Genomic DNA, 17,459 nt, shown 5'->3' with positions numbered 1-17,459 from the left:
TTCATATACTTTGAAGTATAAGCATCATTGTGTATCAGTGCATTATATTGTGAATTTGATAATGATAGTATCCCTTTACAAGACTGGTAATTTTTATGTAATGGGTATTCTTAATCCATTTTCTAGTTACTGGGTTGGTTTTTTCGGTGTATGCTTTTTTTAAAACTTAGTTTAAAAAATGGAAATTGTATGAGTCAGTGTACAAGCGTCTTTGTATTTTTTGAATGAGTTATTATCTGTATCATTTGTATTTGAGATACTCTAAAAATAACTTCTGTGTAATACGAAGTATACCTTTTGAAGTCTGTCTGCCTTATAGTGTATACAAATGTTAAGCAGTGATACTTGATGTATGCTTGTTTGTCCTTGCAAATATTTCCATTTCCTTCTTGGTAAGTAAAACTGATGTCCTCTGACAATTTACAATTTACAATTAATTTTCACAAGTCTAGGTCAGAAAGGTAATTGAGTAAGAGTCAAAAGGCAGACTTCAAATATAAAACAGAGATGTAAATTGAACATGAGAAGTGGTTCATTTTCAAATAGCTAATGTAGCAAATGTAATGTTTTTTGACTAAGTGGAAGCATTGCTAGGTAGCAGATAGTGAGTTGCTTCATATACCATTAGTCATTATAACTATGCTGGGTTTTTTTCTGATTTTAAATGTCAGTTTTTAGTGTTTACATGTAATGTTAGTCACCTATTACTAATGTAATAAACAGTAATATGTTGTCTGTTGTTCTAGCACAGTCCAGATGTCCAGGACAAAAATGGTGTCGATCTCTAATAGACATCTCACAACTTCCACTGAAGGGTTGCTGAAGAAGAGTGTCAGAGCTTAATGGCTCAGCAGGCAGTAAATCAGTTAGTTAGTTCTCCTGACTGCATCCATGCTTGACCTGTACTCATTTGTCAGGGACCTTTGTGCTTCTGTGGAGTTGCCCCCAGTGGTTCTTTGTGTATTTTCTTTTTGTGGTTCATGCTCTAGGAGTGCATGCAATCTGTGAATGTGAGATTAGATTTTGTGTACCCGTGGAGGCATAAAGGACAGAGAAGCCATCTTTTTTTCTTCTTATTGCTGACGGCAAGAAAATACAATCCTTGAATTTCCCTAGTCCCTGTTACTTAAAGTAAAAAAATAAGGTATCTGACAAGTTGTCATTTATACATAAATTTTAATGAAATGTTAGAACATCCCAACTTTTTCTCTTTTTCTCAGTGGTGAATCTTGACACTTGCAGATGTTTACAGGAGAAGCTAGTTATCGTTGCTTAATATATGCCATAATTCTGGTGCCTTTGTGACACTGAATAATAGACATTGTATTAATGAATACCAGCTGAAGCAGTAGTTATAGTTATGCTATTTTTTTCCTCAGCATGTTTGAGAACTTAAGAATGATTATCTATATTTTTGTCTTCTGAGCATTTTCAGAAAAGCTTATTTGGAGATGTAATATCATAACTACTAAGTGTTTTCCTCCCTCTGATTCTACTTCATCAGTTCCCAAACAAGGACTCATTCCAGCTTTGGCTGACATTTCTGCTTTAGAAGTTTTACATCTTTCAAAAGGCAGTATGAAAAATTCTGAGGAGCAGTACAAATCTACTTTTGGGATTTTGAATCAAAGCTGCTTCACAGATTGTTTTGATTTAAAAGGAATCTGTCTCTGTTTACTCCTTGATTGTTTGCTTTCTGGAAGACTAATCTAGCACAGAAAAGCTCCAATTTAAGTAGTCATCTCTTGTCATTTTTCTGGGAACATTCAGTGGAAGACTACAAATTTGTTTACAAAAAGCTCTTGAGCACTAACAGGCATGGAGTGTCAGCCTAGGGAGACCATTTCAGTGCCTGACCACCCTCACAGTACAAAAGTGTTTCCTAATGCTCAGTCTAATCCTTGCCTGGTATCTTTGTGCCATTCTCATTCTGCTTTCCCTCCTGAGGCAGCTGGAGGGAGTACTGAGGTCCTCTTGGCCTCTTCTACTCTGGGCTTGGCAATCCAAGTGTCCTCAGCTTCTCTTTACAGGACCTGCTTTCCTGCCTTGTCATCACATTTGATGCCTTCTCTGGATACTCCCATTACGTGCCTGTGTCCAGCATTGCTCTGTCCCAGCTGCAGCCTCCAGCATTTTCCATTGTTGGATTTCATGCTGCTACAGATTGACAAGTGCTTCAGTCTACTCAGACCCCTTTGTAAGGCTTCCTGTCCTGACAGGGAGTCAACAGCACTTACTTTTCGGTTCAGTATTATTAGCAGACCTGCTGACAATGGGTTCCAGTCCATGTGGTAGCTCTTAAAGTTATATAAGTAGCTTATAAAACCTTACGTAAGTTACTTTATAAGTGATAATAAAGCTTAAATAATTTGAACCATCTTCTTTATGCTCTGTAAGGGAACTAGATTTCATATACTTAGGACGCAAGAGTAAGGAGCATTTCCTACGTAGACAAAAGTTTTTTGAAGGATATTGCTAGATTTGTCTGCAGAGAACTTCTTTGAGAATCTGAACTTTAAAAAAAGAGAATTTTGCTGTAGCCATATGAATTTTTTTCTCTTTGATTAATGGCATTTTTCAGTCTATTTTGCAACTTCCATTGCCTGTCTGATAGTGAGTTAGCCTGAAATTTGGAGGGTGATAATGTGCAACTAAGACCATGAGTTTACTTGATGCTAATCTTTGGGTTCTTGCAATGCAAGTGCACAGAAGCTGTTTCTTATTTCAACATTAATTGTCATCTGGTAGTTTTATTCTAATACTAGTAGATCATGATCAGTATTACATCATTAAATTGTGTCTTTATCCAGATGGGAGAATCCTTGTGACTGGGAAATTGAACATTAGTGAATCTGTGTGGTTTGTTGTTGTCGTTTATTTTTGTAATTATTTTTTTTCCATGATAGAAGTGTCACAGTGTTCCTATCTAAGTGTCAGGTTAATTTTGGCATTTCTTACTTAAGGACCAATAATCCTTAAATAAGCATAATGTCTAATTTTAGATATAGTATCTAGATGAGGGAAATCAATGCAATGCTGTTTTTATTTCATTTATTTTAGGTATGGTTGGAAGAAGTTTGTAATTTTTAATTTTAATGTTGCGTAACAGATGAATGATTTTTTTAATGATGCTTGAGAATTCTCAGTATTTAAAAAAAAGGAATTACACATTTATTTTATTTTCTATAAGTGTTTGAATTTGCACAGTGGTTTTAAAACTTACCAACATAATGTCTATGTTAAAATTAGATAGAGTAGCTACTAAACATAGATGCCTTAAAATTTATGTATCACAAATTTCTTCAAAGAGAACATGCTATTGTGAATTATTAATGCAGCTTATGTTGCATAGAAAAGGAAAATGTATTTAAATTAGTTGCAGTCATTTCACATTTGAACGTAGAAAGATACCATCTAGACGTGAATTTTACTACAGTAAAATTGAACTATTTTATCACTCTTTGAAACATGTTCATTTGTTAGATCTCAATTAGTAGTAACTTTCTTTTAAATATAAGCTGAGGTAAGCAAAACTTAAAATGGGATGGGATCCAACCTTAATCCAGCACTTAGTTAAAATTTCTGGGACAAAAATGGAAGATCGCTCCTTAAGTGGCTTAACAAGAAGGTAAAATGAAAAACCAAGCTCTCTGTTAAGCACACTTGCAAAAAATATCAAGTGGAAATCAGCAGTAGCATACCCTCAAGGTGCTAACTGAATGACAGTGTAGAATTTTGCCAAACGTGGTATAGTGTTTTGCATTCTGAAAAAATTGCTTTGCTACAAGTAAGTTCTAATGTATAACTCTTCTGTACCCATACCTCCTCCCTCCCCAGCTTTTCTGGGCTTACTGAGCACAACTGTGGGTGATAGTGATTTGCCTGGAGCCTAATCACTGTGTTCTGCTGAACTATAGATTCAGTCAGGTTCCACTCCTAAATGTAATCTGGCGGTGTTTTATAATGACAAAGGAGCCGTATGCAGCAGGTTGCTAAGAAGAAAACTCAATAGAACAACACCACCAAATTATTGTTTTTAGATGCTAAATATTTTTATTTAGCTCTATCAAATAATCATATTTTAACTCCCTGAAATGAACTGTATATGTGCTGGGACCAGCAGGTACCAGTATGTGGATGGAGTCGGAGGCAATAAATGCAACTTCATATTTATTCTTACTGGTAACTGATAAAATCCCCACAGAGCTTGTAACTTGTTTAGCATAACTACACTGCATCAACAAAGCTTTGATGTTTTTTTATCAATGCATATAATTTTTAAACAGATAAGATGTTTAAAAGTCTATTTATTGCAGTAAAAACTGACTTCTGTTTTTGCCTTTCCATAGATATATACATACATAAAAAGTACCTCAAATTCTGATAAGGTAGAACAGCACAAATGTCTTCTTTATTTTTCTAGTACCTCTAAATAACTGAGCAGCTGATTTGGTTTTATGTAGAAATGAAAATAAGACCATATATGTTTTTATGCTAAAGTGAAACTTTTTTCAGAAATTAATATAGCTAATCAGGTAGGTGTGAAGGTGTATTTGGATATTCATTTATTTATCCGTTTATTTAGATTGTTGGTTTCCATATCATTTCACTCTTGCTTTACTTTTTTTCTTTTTGCAGTTGCTTAACAAGTCTGATATTCTAGTTTTGAGATAAAAAGTTTGAGGCAGGATTTGCTGCTTAATTTGTTTTTGCCATGCTGTAAAGGACTGTAGAACTATGTTCTATTTGTAGCTTGGATATTTTAAAACTGATTTTTGTAATCAATTATAAAAATCAAAATCAAGTGCACTAATGATACCTAACCTACCTAATAATTTTAAACATTCATACTGATATTGAGTGGAAATCATGTCCATTGTTTAAACCTTCTAGATAAAAAGCTTGTTACTTACTTTAGTTTGGACTGAGGAATATATCTCAAAGTCGCATATCTAAAGTAGCAGGCGGAGTGTAGACCTGCCACTGGGATGTCATTGTGTGGACGATGAATGTCTTAAAAATGTCCAGAATTTTCCATTGTTTTTGATCTGATTTTATTTGTTTGAACAAACGTCTTTGATACCAGGGAGGTTTATGATGCTTCTATAAAAATATAAATATGTATGTGCTGCATTGTAAAAATGATTTTGTTCAGCCACATCTAGAGAATGGAATTAGTATGTGGCTGCATGTATTACACTATATATCATAGTTGTGGCTATTGTAGCTTTTTTTTTTCTGGGACAAGATAGTGTATTGACTGCAGTACTACCTTTGAACTCCTCCAGAATGAAGAATATTAGAGAGAAATTTCAAAAAATGTTAGTAAAAGTTGCACTACTGATGTACTCCAGAAACTTCTATCGTGAAGTTTTGAGTGCAGGCTGTCAGTAAATTTATTTACTGCATGGAATTTATTTATTCCTAATCAAAGCTTACATGTTTTTTATACTTGGGAAATACAGGTTATTTTTTTTTCAGATACTGCTTAAATATTGCATTCCCCTTTAATGAGAATATTCTCATTGTATTAAATTGTATCTAAATTTTAAATTTATCATTCCATTCCCATATGAAAATTTAATTCTGAACATAACGCATATAGCCTAATACATATTTTGCTTGAGGGGTTAGAAGTCTTTAAACATATGTGTGAGTGAGATTTCTTTTACAGACTGCATATTACTGAATGAAGCACAGATTCTTGAAAGTGAGACCTCAATGTTAAAAAATGATACTTGGAATTGGTGATGGCTTTGCAATGAGAATTTTGATCTTTTAAACTACAGCAATGTCATCGAGGATAATAAGGAAAAGAAAACTGAGGTCTTCTGTTAATAAGTTAATGTTTTGGTTTAAAATCAGAATGTATGCCTGGGATATTGTTTCTCTAACTTATTGATATAATGTTGGTGAAAGCTTTACTCCTTTGGAAAAAAATTACTGGCTTTGTGCAGATGTTTTATTGTGATAGATCTATTATCCCACTATTAGAAGATAAATGACTGATCTTTTCCAGTTTCTGTGCGTCTAGAAAATTGAAATAAGAAGGGGGATATCATTTGGGCTGTATGATTAGGGCAGGTGGGGTGGCCATTAATTTAAGAGAGAAGAATCTTGGCAGCATAGGCTAACTTGCACTATATTATCAATCAAACCTCGATGTACTTCTTGTGATGACCCAGCACTCTCAGGTTTTCGCAGTATTAATTAGAATTCATGACAAAATAGATGCAAGGAAACGTTTTGTACCCGTCATAATTTTATAGAAAATTTATTGTTATTAGAGGAACCATTTGCTTAGTGTGATTTTTTTCATTACCAGCTTGTCAACTAGCATAGATAATCTGGAGAAAATATGAACTCCATAGATTGGGTGTCACTTTTGTTGATGGTTCATGTAGTTTACCTTGGAGCACAGCTAATGGCTGAAGTTCATAGCAACAGCACAGAAAAATGTGGCAACCAGTGGAAGACAAATGAAGCATGCTTATTGCTTTAATATAAAAAATACATAAATGGAAAGCAGCATGTGAGTTTGATGAGCTCATTGCTAGTTTTGTTGGAGTGATTTATATTTATCCTTACACAAAAAGCTGCTATTGACATAGTGAGATGGAAATTAACTGTCTGCTTTTGGGAAACTAATATTTTTCAGTTTTATATTCTGATTGAATCATTTTGTTTTAATTCTAAATATTTTTATGGAATGTTGAGCATTTAATAAACATATTATAAGCTGTTCCTCTGGTGTTTAGATGTATAGTGGGATCATACTATTGGGGTAACAGTATCCACTAGAATAGTGTCATATTAAGAAAGCATTAGGAAATCCTCTCACATAAATCTTTTAGTTACAAAAACCTTTTTTGATTTATTTTATGTTTTCACTTTTTTTTTCACTTAAATGAAAAACAGTTGTGGAAAATGCAGTTATAAGTGTAGAGGGGAAGGGTGTTAAGTAATGTGTGTTGTATGGTAATTCCTGTATTAACTTCTAAAGGCAAGGATTCACTACAGCAAAAAAATTCTTGTTCATCTGGTGCACCTCTTGCACCCCATAACGTATCTTCAAACTGTTATTAATATTTTTAAGTGTTCACAAGTGACTGCATTCTCATTGTAAACTTAAGCTGGTTACTGATGTGGATTGAAATAAGTAATTATTTTAAATTCCTGCATTTCAAGTATAGTTAGCTATTTCTTTGTATTCAGTTTTGTTTTACTCCCAGTAATGGAGCTTTCAAAACTACTGTGCTGTTTTTTATGAGATGACACTGTGAGGTTGTCTGTTCACAGTTGCTGCTCTCATTCTTGCAGAAGGAGGACACAGATTACTCTGCATCACATCTGTATCCCAGCATAAATTTTAAAACTTTCTTCCATCCTGTGAATTGCAAAGGAACCAAAAAGTCTGTAGCTCTGCAGATTTGGTGGACTACTGGGAATGGAACAATCACTGTTTGAGAAAGAGGGAATGAATACACGCTTAGTCATGTTTTTTGCTAAAACTGCTCAGTTTAAATTGATTTAGGAATCAACTGTAGGTACCAATTCTGCCTGTACTCATTTTGCTTAGATCTTTTAAATCTGAACACAAATTATTTGATATCAGATTTCAAAATATATTTAAGTAGAAGAGAAATACAGTATGTCTTGAGTGCAGCACTAGTAGCAGTAAAAAGCAAGGTGTCTGTGCTAGAACTCCAGTCAGACACCAGCGTGTGCATTGTCCTTCACCTTTGAAGCTAAGATGTCTAAATATTAGGTTGCAAATATTTTTATAGTCATAAATCTGTGTGTGTCTCTTTCCCTCACTCCTTTTCTTATATTTCAAGCCTGTCAAGAGACACTATACTATGTGGAAGTGTGGAATATCCATAACAACAGAGTCTGAGTTATTGACAAAAGAAAGTCTCTGTGGACTCAAGTACTGTACTTTTTTTTAAACTACAACAGGAACAAAAAGCTTTATTGCAATATCTTCTGCCTGGAGCTGACCACTGTGTTCTGCTGAGCTGTAGATCCAGTCAGGTTCACACCTAAATGCACTCTGGTAGTGTTTTTTAGTGACAAAGTAGATGTATGCAGCAGGTTGCTAAGAAGAAAGCTCAGTAGAACAACAACTTGTTTTTATGATGCAGCAAAAACTATAAAATTATTTTAGATCTTAAATGTTTTTACTTAGCTCTATCAAATAATTGGATTTTACTCCCTGGAATGAATTGTATACGTGTTGGGACCAGCAGGTACCAGTATGTGGATGGAGCTGGAGACAATAAATGCAACTTCACGTTTATTCTTATTGGTAATTCATAAAATCCCCACAGAGCTTGTAACTTGTTTAGCATAATAGCAAGACTATATTCTGAGCTGTTTTCTTTCAATTGTAATGTTGGGCACATACTAATAAACCAAATGTCAGCCAAGTACAGGGAGAAAAATGTAACATATGAATATCGTTGTATTTAATATTTCTCAAAAAGTACCATTTCAATAAACTGCACTCCTATTTAATTGCTTACTTTAAGTCATTGGGGAAATTTTAGAGGTTGAAATGCAGATCCCCAGTGCTCAGATAGAATATGACATTAATTTGCTGCCAGAAGGCTATACTGGATGCATGCTAACTGCATACATATCAGCTGCTTCATGTAAAGTCTCATCATTTTACTTACTTGACTTAACATGTACTTTGACACGAAACAAATCTTAATTAAAGCATTAGAGAAAAAAAATAATTCTAGGTACACAGTGATATGTCTCTACAATGCATAGTCAGCTTTGGAGGTTTTCCTGCAGCTGAAGTAACTTGCAGCCTAAAATTAAACAGCAACCAGAAAAAGGATTTCCATTCTTTATTTTTAAAAGAAAACAAACAAACAAACAAAAACCTCTTAATGTTTCAATAAGCCTTAAAGTGTTAGGACATTGAGAATCTATTTCATTTTCTCGTGGAAAAAAAGCTTTATTTATAATCATACTCTAATAGGATCTCTGTGTATATATAAAGATTTATTTCTTAAAGGATTGAAATATGTGAAGTCATAACATGGTGTAAATGATCCATTTCTATAACTGTACATCTGTTTTTTTTTTCAAGTTTGAAAAGCATGCAGAAATTCTTGTACTGTGTGAGGAAAAATGTTAATATGTCTCTGTATTGTAGATATGATTTTAGTAGCTTAGTGGGTAGGGATGGTGATAGGAGGCTGGTCGGGCTAGATGATCTTGTAGGTCCTTTCCAGCCTGGTGTTTCTGTGTTTCTATGTTGCTAATTTTTTTGCCTTTTTTATTTTCTTTTATTTTTTACGCAGTGTATTCATGAAACACTAAGAAGAAATTTTGTATGACAGTTAACTTGGGCATATCAACAGAGTTTAGATCCCAGTAGTGCTGAAAAACTTAGTCAGCTCATCTTTAGTTTGACCATGCTGGTGTTGTTATGAGAATCCAAACAGACCTTGTTGAGCACATTGCTGTATTATACTTTGTTGTTATGTCCTGTTATTTTTGAGTTAATGGCAAGTTTTCTGATAATTTATTTGAAAACTGTAACTGTAAGAAAAAGAATGCTTACATAGCACTGTGTCTAAAGGGCTGAGAGCTAAGATTTATGTATGTAATACAAACAGCAAATGTTTGCTCTGTTCCAATATAACTACTCCAATTTAATTTTAAATAAGATACCTTTCTGTGGGCGTAAGATTTTTTTGTCATTTTTGGTTGTTTTTTTTTTCCCTGAAGAAAAAGCAATTTTAAATTCAGCCTATCTTAAAATGCTGAGAATATCTGGTATTAATTCTGATTTTTCTCTTCTGGGTGAATTGTAAAAGGAATACTAACGATGTGGTTTATGTTTTGTTTTCTAGCTGGTAGCTGGAAGTGTCGTGATGGCATTTGAGGAAGTGTGTCCAGATAGAATAGATCTGATTCACAAGAACTACCGAAAGCTCTGTAACTTGCTGGTTGACGTGGAAGAATGGGGTCAAGTTGTAATAATTCACATGTTAACTCGATATGCACGTACACAGTTTGTAAGCCCATGGAAGTTGGTAAGTTTGTAGATATTTTAATTACCTTATGTGTTTGAATTCTTAACTGCATAAAATTTTGCATATACTTATTTTTTAAGATACATTTATATGCAAATTTTAATAAAATTAGAAATCAAATAAATAAGCCTCCACTCTTTGAGATTTCACCGACACAAGGCTTCCATGAAAATTTCTTTTGCAGGCTCTCACCTGTTGTAATTTACCTCAGGTATATCCCATTTTTTCTTTGTTTCTTTGAGTGACATAGTTCTTTTATGTGAGTCAGCATTAGCAGGATTCACTCTTCTGTTCTGAAATGGATAGACTCTGCTTTCTTTTTAGATATAAGTACTTAATATTACAGCATACTGAACAGAGCTTAAGTAATGTAATAATAATGTTGCACTGTATGGAGATATCCCTATAGTGTTTTTTGGAAATGCATGGTTCTGACATTTTCACTTTTATTACCACTTATTATTAACTTATTAATAATAATAGTTCATTAATAATACTAATACAACTTATTTTTTATCACTTATTTAAACTTTAGAAAAAGGAATAATGAAAGTAAATGTCCTATCACTTCCAACATCAAAAAAGCTCAAGAAATTGATGCAGAGAGAATACCTCTGCAAAAAGCAGTACGAAATTGCTCTACCACTCTGCTTGTGTTTATTGTGCAGTTGGAGTGTTACTGCTGTGAAGTTTTAGCATTTAATTTTAAACTAATTCTTACTTAAAGGCGTGTTTATTTATTGATATGTGTAATATTTTATGTTAGTGGAAGATTAATTTTGTACAGTCACATAAAAGTATGTCTGGTGTTCTTATGTATAGTGAACATAAGATGAGTCCAGAACGTACAGAAAGTTGCATCATTTGGTTTCATTTCAGGTGAAAATGAAATTATAAGAACACATCTTTCCTTAAGATTGCTTAAATTATGAAACATCTTTCAGATAAATAGATACTTGAGTAGTTTGCTTTCATAAAGTACTTGAGACAGAAAGTTTTCTTTGTTGCTTGTTGAAAGAAAGCTACTTGCATTCTTCAATCCAGAACTTAAATTTTTTAAAAGAATCAAAATCAATAAATTACTTTACCTGTACGTATGGTTTCACAATTAATTAAATCCTATTTTAATCAGTGATGGGATGAAGAAAGAGAAGGAGGGGACAACCTCATGTCTGGGATTAAACTTAGAGGTTTTGATAGTATTAGGCTTCTTTCACACTGTAGTATACTTTCTTTCATTGAGTCTGGATGGATGACAGTTACTGCTGTGACTTCTATTATACAAATTTAAAAGGTTCATGTAACTGTACTGCCTGTGTCAACCTAAAATTGTTCATCACTGATATTTTATTAATAATACTTTGTTTCTTCTTTTGTGAGCTTAACTGCAAAATTTGTCTACCTACTCAGCAATTAAATTAGCAGATTTTTTTTCTCTGGCTAGTTGGAAAGCATGCCTTTGTCAATAGGTTCTTAAATGAACACATCATACAACAGGGCATCTTATGCAGTAAAAGAGATTTTTAATTTAGTTTATTTGCATCATTATGGATCAGTATTTAGGCTGTTTATATGTAAATGTACGATTTGAGGAACAATTAAGTGTTGACAAAGTAGATTGCAGTCATATCAATTGCAGCACATTTTACATAATTTTTCTAACTGACATCTTTGATGATAAATAGTGGATGCCAAGTCAAAGCCGATTATACAGTGCAGTAGGAATTCATGGCGCTGTCAGGGAGAAGACCGATTGACTTTAAATTTACATATTAATGAGAAGATTTGTTAAGAGGGTGCTTGACTATAGAAAATAACAGCACATTTATAGGGCACGACACTTTATAAATAAAGCTGATGCAGGAAAATGGAAATTAAACCTATCAGATTAATAAATTCAAGACTGCTAAAATGCATATTTGCATTTTTATTCACTAAAATTTACCTTACTTTTTGAGAAACACGCTTCTTTTGTTCAATTTCAGCTAATTCTCAGCAAGTAATTGTTTAACATTTTGATTTCTTGTGCTTTATCCTAAAAATATTTCAAAAAATTATCAGTTACAAAGAAAAATCTGTTTTTAACCAGATTCTCTAAATTGTTGCAAAACTCTTAATAGCATTAATACCCATCACCCAGGAGTACTTAGTTTTATATTCCTATTTTTAGTTTCTCTGAAGGATTTTCATTCTGGTCATGAATGCTCTGAAGGATGTCCTTGCTTTACTGCTAGTCTTGAAATGCTTTGGGGCTGGTTTTGAAGTAGTTACATGTTTATCAATAACCTTTTTTTCCAGATGAATAGTCTCCAGCTTTAACATATATTAAATAGAAGGAGAGCAAGTTACTCACCCTGGAGTGACAGTTTCTGCCCAGAACAGATGAGGAAGGGTGATTTAAGCCATTTTTCTGTGTAGTGACACATTTTATACCAGTTTGAATTTTTTGCCTGTCCCTTTTCCCAGAAGTTATTGGAACTGTTGTTTGTAAATAGATCTTGAACCATTGCATCTCAGGATATAATAAATGGAGATGCTTAAAACAAAGTTGCTGTTGCTTTGTATGAAAATGTGGTCTTGTCTGGCACTTCAGGAACTGATTTCAAAGCTCTGACTCCAAAATGCAGTAAAACAAGTATGATGAGAGGCAGTGTCTGTTTCAGCTTTCCACCACCAAGTATGTTTAGCATCTTTGAGGCTCAGAGCTCTCTGGGCTGCCTATTTCAGAGAGTTGCTGATTTCAGAAGTAAGCTTTGTTGATGTTCAATTAAGATTTGGGCAGAAAAAAAAAAAAGGAGTTCAGATCTTCACAATCTTCAATCAGTGAAATTACTTAATACGTAAGAAAAGTATGTCCCACGTTCTCAAGTTCACATTTTTAGGATTAATAGTCCACTGAATTACTAAAACATTGCTCAACTCAGAGTGCTTACAAATTGAGATTAACATCAGTGATAGGGATGTTGGGGATGGGAATGAAGACTGAAGAAAATGACCCTAGAAAATTAAGACTTCTAGGAGGAAAACAGCAAACTTTTCAATGTGTGTATCCAAAACTGTAAGTCATGGAAAATAGTCTGGCTCTGAAGGAGAAACAGGAAGAAAATAAATGAATTCCAGCTGGGACAAAATACTGAATAATACTGTGTTTTTCACTTATTTTAAATACTCATTTGTACGCTTAGCATGCAGTCTCAGCTTTAATTCTTTGTTCCCAAGTTTGATTATTTCAGTTTTTGAGAATTTTTCAACATCAAAGCTTAATAAAGGTGATATAAAGGAAAAAAAAAATTATCTTTTTTGATTTGTGGGGTATAGACTATTTTGATTATTCATGCAAAAACAAATCACATGTTTTCCTAGGGAAAAATACTATGATGTTCAATATTAAAAATGTTTTCTATAGCTCTTCACATATGAAGCAGATTTCATTATAGTTACAGGACTCTGGTTCCAAGATCCTATTGAACTCATATGATTTAGGTTTTATGGTCTCGGGTAAGGGGTAGGTCTATCCTAGTATGGCTGTAAGAATTTTGGTGTTTGTTGTATGGCAGGCAAATATCACCTACAAAGAAGACTTAGCACTACATTAAGGTTCCCTACAACTTTTCAGGTTAAGGCCATCTGATTACTTCTTTACCCTTGACAATTTGCACTAAATTTCTTCTATTCTGGATAATTTTTCCCAGTTTTTATATTAACTTCAAAAAATGAAAAGCTCTTTCTGCCAGTTAAGATACCAAGATATTTGAACACAATCTTTGTTGAGGGAAATGACTTTTCATGGTTAGGAGCATAAGTCTCTGCTTGCTAAGAGAATATTTATTGAAATAGACATGCCTTTGCTTTCTCTGTGAGAATCTACCAAGATTTCACTTTTCAGATATATGCACCTTAGACACAGTTTAGCTTCTGCTAAGTGGAACGTATTCTTGTTTTGGCTTGCATTGTATAAATATTTTTCTTGTGTTACGTAGATTTAAAAATAGAAGTAGAAGTTGTCAAGTGTTGAATTTCTTAGATAAGTCAGAGATGGTGGGGAAGTTTGAACAACAGGCTCTCTCAAGGCTTGTTTCCCTTTTTCCTCCCTTTTCTAGGACTTCCTTTGTTTTTTATTTTGCATAAGTCTTGAGTATGTTAGGATATCACTAAAGGCAAAATGTGAATGCTGACATCGTTTTCTAATTGTCTGTTGTTCAGTTGATGATGATGGTGATTATTATTACTATTATCTTACTTGAAAGGACTTTCTCAGATACTTTCAGGTATTGTATTGGAGAACACAGATGTTATGGTATATGTTAAATGATATGTGATTTAGTACCTTGTGTAATAGTATCTCTCTGGACATGAAGAAACATTTTTATTGTGAAAGTGATTGGACATTGCAACGGGTTGCCCCTGGAGGTATGCAAAAGCCAGTCCTAAATAATCTTCAGCTGACTGTCCAGTGGAATGTTGGACCAGATGAGGTTCCTTCCAAACTCTACCATTCTATGACATCCAGTTGTTTTTTTTAACTGCTTTAATATGTTTCTTGCTCTTGCAGTGTTTTCTTGGTATATTACAGTTATGAAATCAGAGTGTATTCTGTAGAGGTTATGGTTATGTATGATGGAATCCGGTGCAAAATGGCTATATTAAGACTGCTCAAAGTGTTTAGCACTGTTCTAAATATCTTTATTATTCTCCAAGTTGAATTGCATATCTAAGGAACAGTAAGTGTAAATAACAATGATTAAGTCAGAGCATATAGGGAATACTGTCTGTCCTTAACTTTTTGTAGTACTCTATAAAGAGTATTCTGAATCAGTTCTGTTGAGAGCATAATATAAATCCTAAATCCTACTTTGCAATGCTGAGAACAGAAGAAGGGAAAGGAATACTCAGGTTGACAGTGTGCTTTTAGCTAGGTGAATTACCTAGGTAAAGTGATAAAAATAAAACAAGCTGGAGTAGTTTAAAAATATTCTATATGTAAATTAGTATTAAATGAAGATTAGTGAGGAACCGTAGACACTCAGCCATATTTGAGAAATATTGAGAATAGCATTTAATGTTTTAGAAATGATTTATCAAGATATATGTAGGTTGGTGTGAAGGTAGTGCCTCCTTTTTTATCTAAGGAAACTACAACAGATACAAAGAGCAATACTATTTAATAGAGGAATTTCTCAGCTGCAAAACACTTTTTCAGTAGTCACAACCTTTAGCTATGTGGTGAACAAGAGCCTGCATGCTATACTTGTAAAAATCTGCAACCACTATACAATGGGTGTGGTAGGACAATACAGACAGGATTGGCAGTTATTATTATTTAAAGACGTTTAATGAAGTAATTGAGGCATAACATGGACTAGTTAGTCATTTGACTGTGTTACTGGTTTTAGTGCGTAACTAGGGAAGAATAACTTAGAGCATATATTTGTAGCAAAAATAAAAATGACTTAAATTAAACAGAGTTCTGAATGAATTCTGAACATGTCAATGGTTTACGGGCCAGTTTAACCCGGTACCGTAACGACTGGGGCCGGGGACCCATGGGCCCACAGCCCTGGGGAGAGGAAGGGGGAAAGGGAAAAAAGGAATGGGGAGATGGGCCTAAGAACAAAACAGCGGCAACAATCTGAGGAGGAAAGGTAGTGTTTATCAGCGAATATATCTGTCAGAATAATACTTGGAGGGAAAGGAAGGGTTAGATTTCTGCCACATGAGTTTTGTAATTTGATGTACTTTACCAAGCAGTTACTGCTGACACAAAATTATAATCTGTAGATAAAAACTGTATATATCTTTGCAGCAAAGAGTGTTGCTGTGGTTTCCCAAAGTACCTCATTGTGAAATTGCAGCAGTGGGTAGATCTTATGTAGGTATGTTCTGTAGGATATTTGTATCAGCTGAAATTATTAAAGTAACCACTGCTTTTCTCATAACTTTATCTGGAAAAAGTTTCTGTGTAATCTGTTTATTAGTGTGATCTTACCTTCTTGACCCAGAATGAAGGAGTGTTGTCACTTACATAGGATAAAATACATCTTTTCTAGTGATCTTTGGCAAATAAGTTGTTTATGTCTGTCTAGATCATTGAGTTATTGGTATTAAATACTGAAATGCTTTTATGGAAAACTAAATATTAACTGTTTAACTGCTAATCATTTTCAATTTAAGCATCAGATACACTGAGCCCCATCAAACTGTCCAGTTCAAGCTATCTATTCAAGTATTTAGCTTTAATTTTGTTAATGTCTGTGATAAACAATCATGTAAAATTGTGTAAGCAATGTGGAATCAATATTATCTACATACTTAGAGGGCATCTTGAATTCAAAAATATTAATTAATTTTGTTCTGAGCATCTGTTCATAGGATATTCTTTGCTTACTAGCTTGTGTTGCCTGTTTATTGTTCTATCAAGTTTTCTCAGAATGTACAGCTAAGTTGCAAAATAAAGGTTATCTCCCTTTTTGCAAAAGGAATCTTTTACTTGATTTTTTTCTGAAGAAGACCTGTGTGACTGCAAAGAGGAAGCTGTAGTTTCTTGAGTCTGAGACTGCATGCTTTTTGATGTGGTTTATTGCATATTGCTAAAAGACCATAGAGAACATTAAGTACTTTATCCAAAATTTCAGTTTATGTTGGATTATTCAGCTTTTGGACTGTCTATCCACAAGTTTGTTATGGTTAAAAAAAAATGCCAGACAAAAAGACTAAGGGTTACTTAGGCCTAAATCTAATGAAAACAACACCTGCTTTTCCATTATGAGAATCAGAAGAAATATGTCACTTTTTTGGTGTGTGAATATCACTGAAACAGGCAGATGCTTTAAGTCTTATTGATCTGCCTGTAGTTTCCCAGGTCCTCCCTGCAGCACCTTTTGTAAATGAATGTCACGTTTGATAGCCAGTCAGGTGAGACCTTCCAGAATAGTCAGGACTTCAGATGTGATGGAAAGTGACTCAGTGTGCATGTCTGCTAGGTTTATCAGTACCCTTATCCCATCTGGCCCCTTAAACTTGTGTTCATCTAAGTGCTGTAGCAGGTTGCTAATGATTTGCTCTTGGATTATGAAGGCTTCTTTTTGCTCCCTATCCCTATCTTCCAGCTCAAGGACGGTACTAGGTACCCAGAGATCAATTATCTTAACTAGTAAAGACTGAGAGAAGGAAGTCATTAAGTACTTCAGCCTTTTTTTCTCCTTCATCACTATGTTTCCCCCCCACATCCAACTGGAGATTCCCCTTAGTCTTCCTCTGTTGCAGGACATTGCTTTTGGCTTTGTTGAATTTAATGAGTTTCACATGTACAGTTCTGAAGCTTGTCAAGGTCACTCTGAATAATGTCTACTCCCGCAAGTGTGTGAATTGTACCACTCAAGTTAGTGACTGGTGAAGTCAAGGACA

The 17,459-nt window shown here is 34.0% G+C and overlaps 1 protein-coding gene across 4 annotated transcripts in view; it reads left to right on the top strand.

Annotated features, from left to right (window-relative positions):
- The window catches only part of AP3B1 (adaptor related protein complex 3 subunit beta 1), a 161,189-nt gene that overhangs the window by 36,834 nt on the left and 106,896 nt on the right, over nucleotides 1-17,459 (top strand). For 2 of the 4 annotated variants that reach the window (XM_065739771.1, XM_065739773.1), the window contains exons 7-8: nucleotides 9,873-10,055; nucleotides 10,240-10,266. In XM_065739771.1, coding sequence (XP_065595843.1) covers nucleotides 9,873-10,055; nucleotides 10,240-10,266 — 210 coding nt within the window. The remainder of the gene's footprint in view (nucleotides 1-9,872; nucleotides 10,056-10,239; nucleotides 10,267-17,459) is intronic. The other 2 variants (XM_065739772.1, XM_065739770.1) reach the window with 1 other exon arrangement.

Source organism: Cyrtonyx montezumae, unplaced genomic scaffold, assembly GCF_038088225.1.
Source record: "Cyrtonyx montezumae isolate F1298 unplaced genomic scaffold, pur_monq_1.0 scaffold_25, whole genome shotgun sequence".
In the NCBI taxonomy this organism is placed as follows: Eukaryota; Metazoa; Chordata; class Aves; order Galliformes; family Odontophoridae; genus Cyrtonyx; species Cyrtonyx montezumae.
The sequence above is the reverse complement of the archived record's forward strand: the minus strand, read 5'-3'. Positions and strand labels throughout refer to the sequence as shown.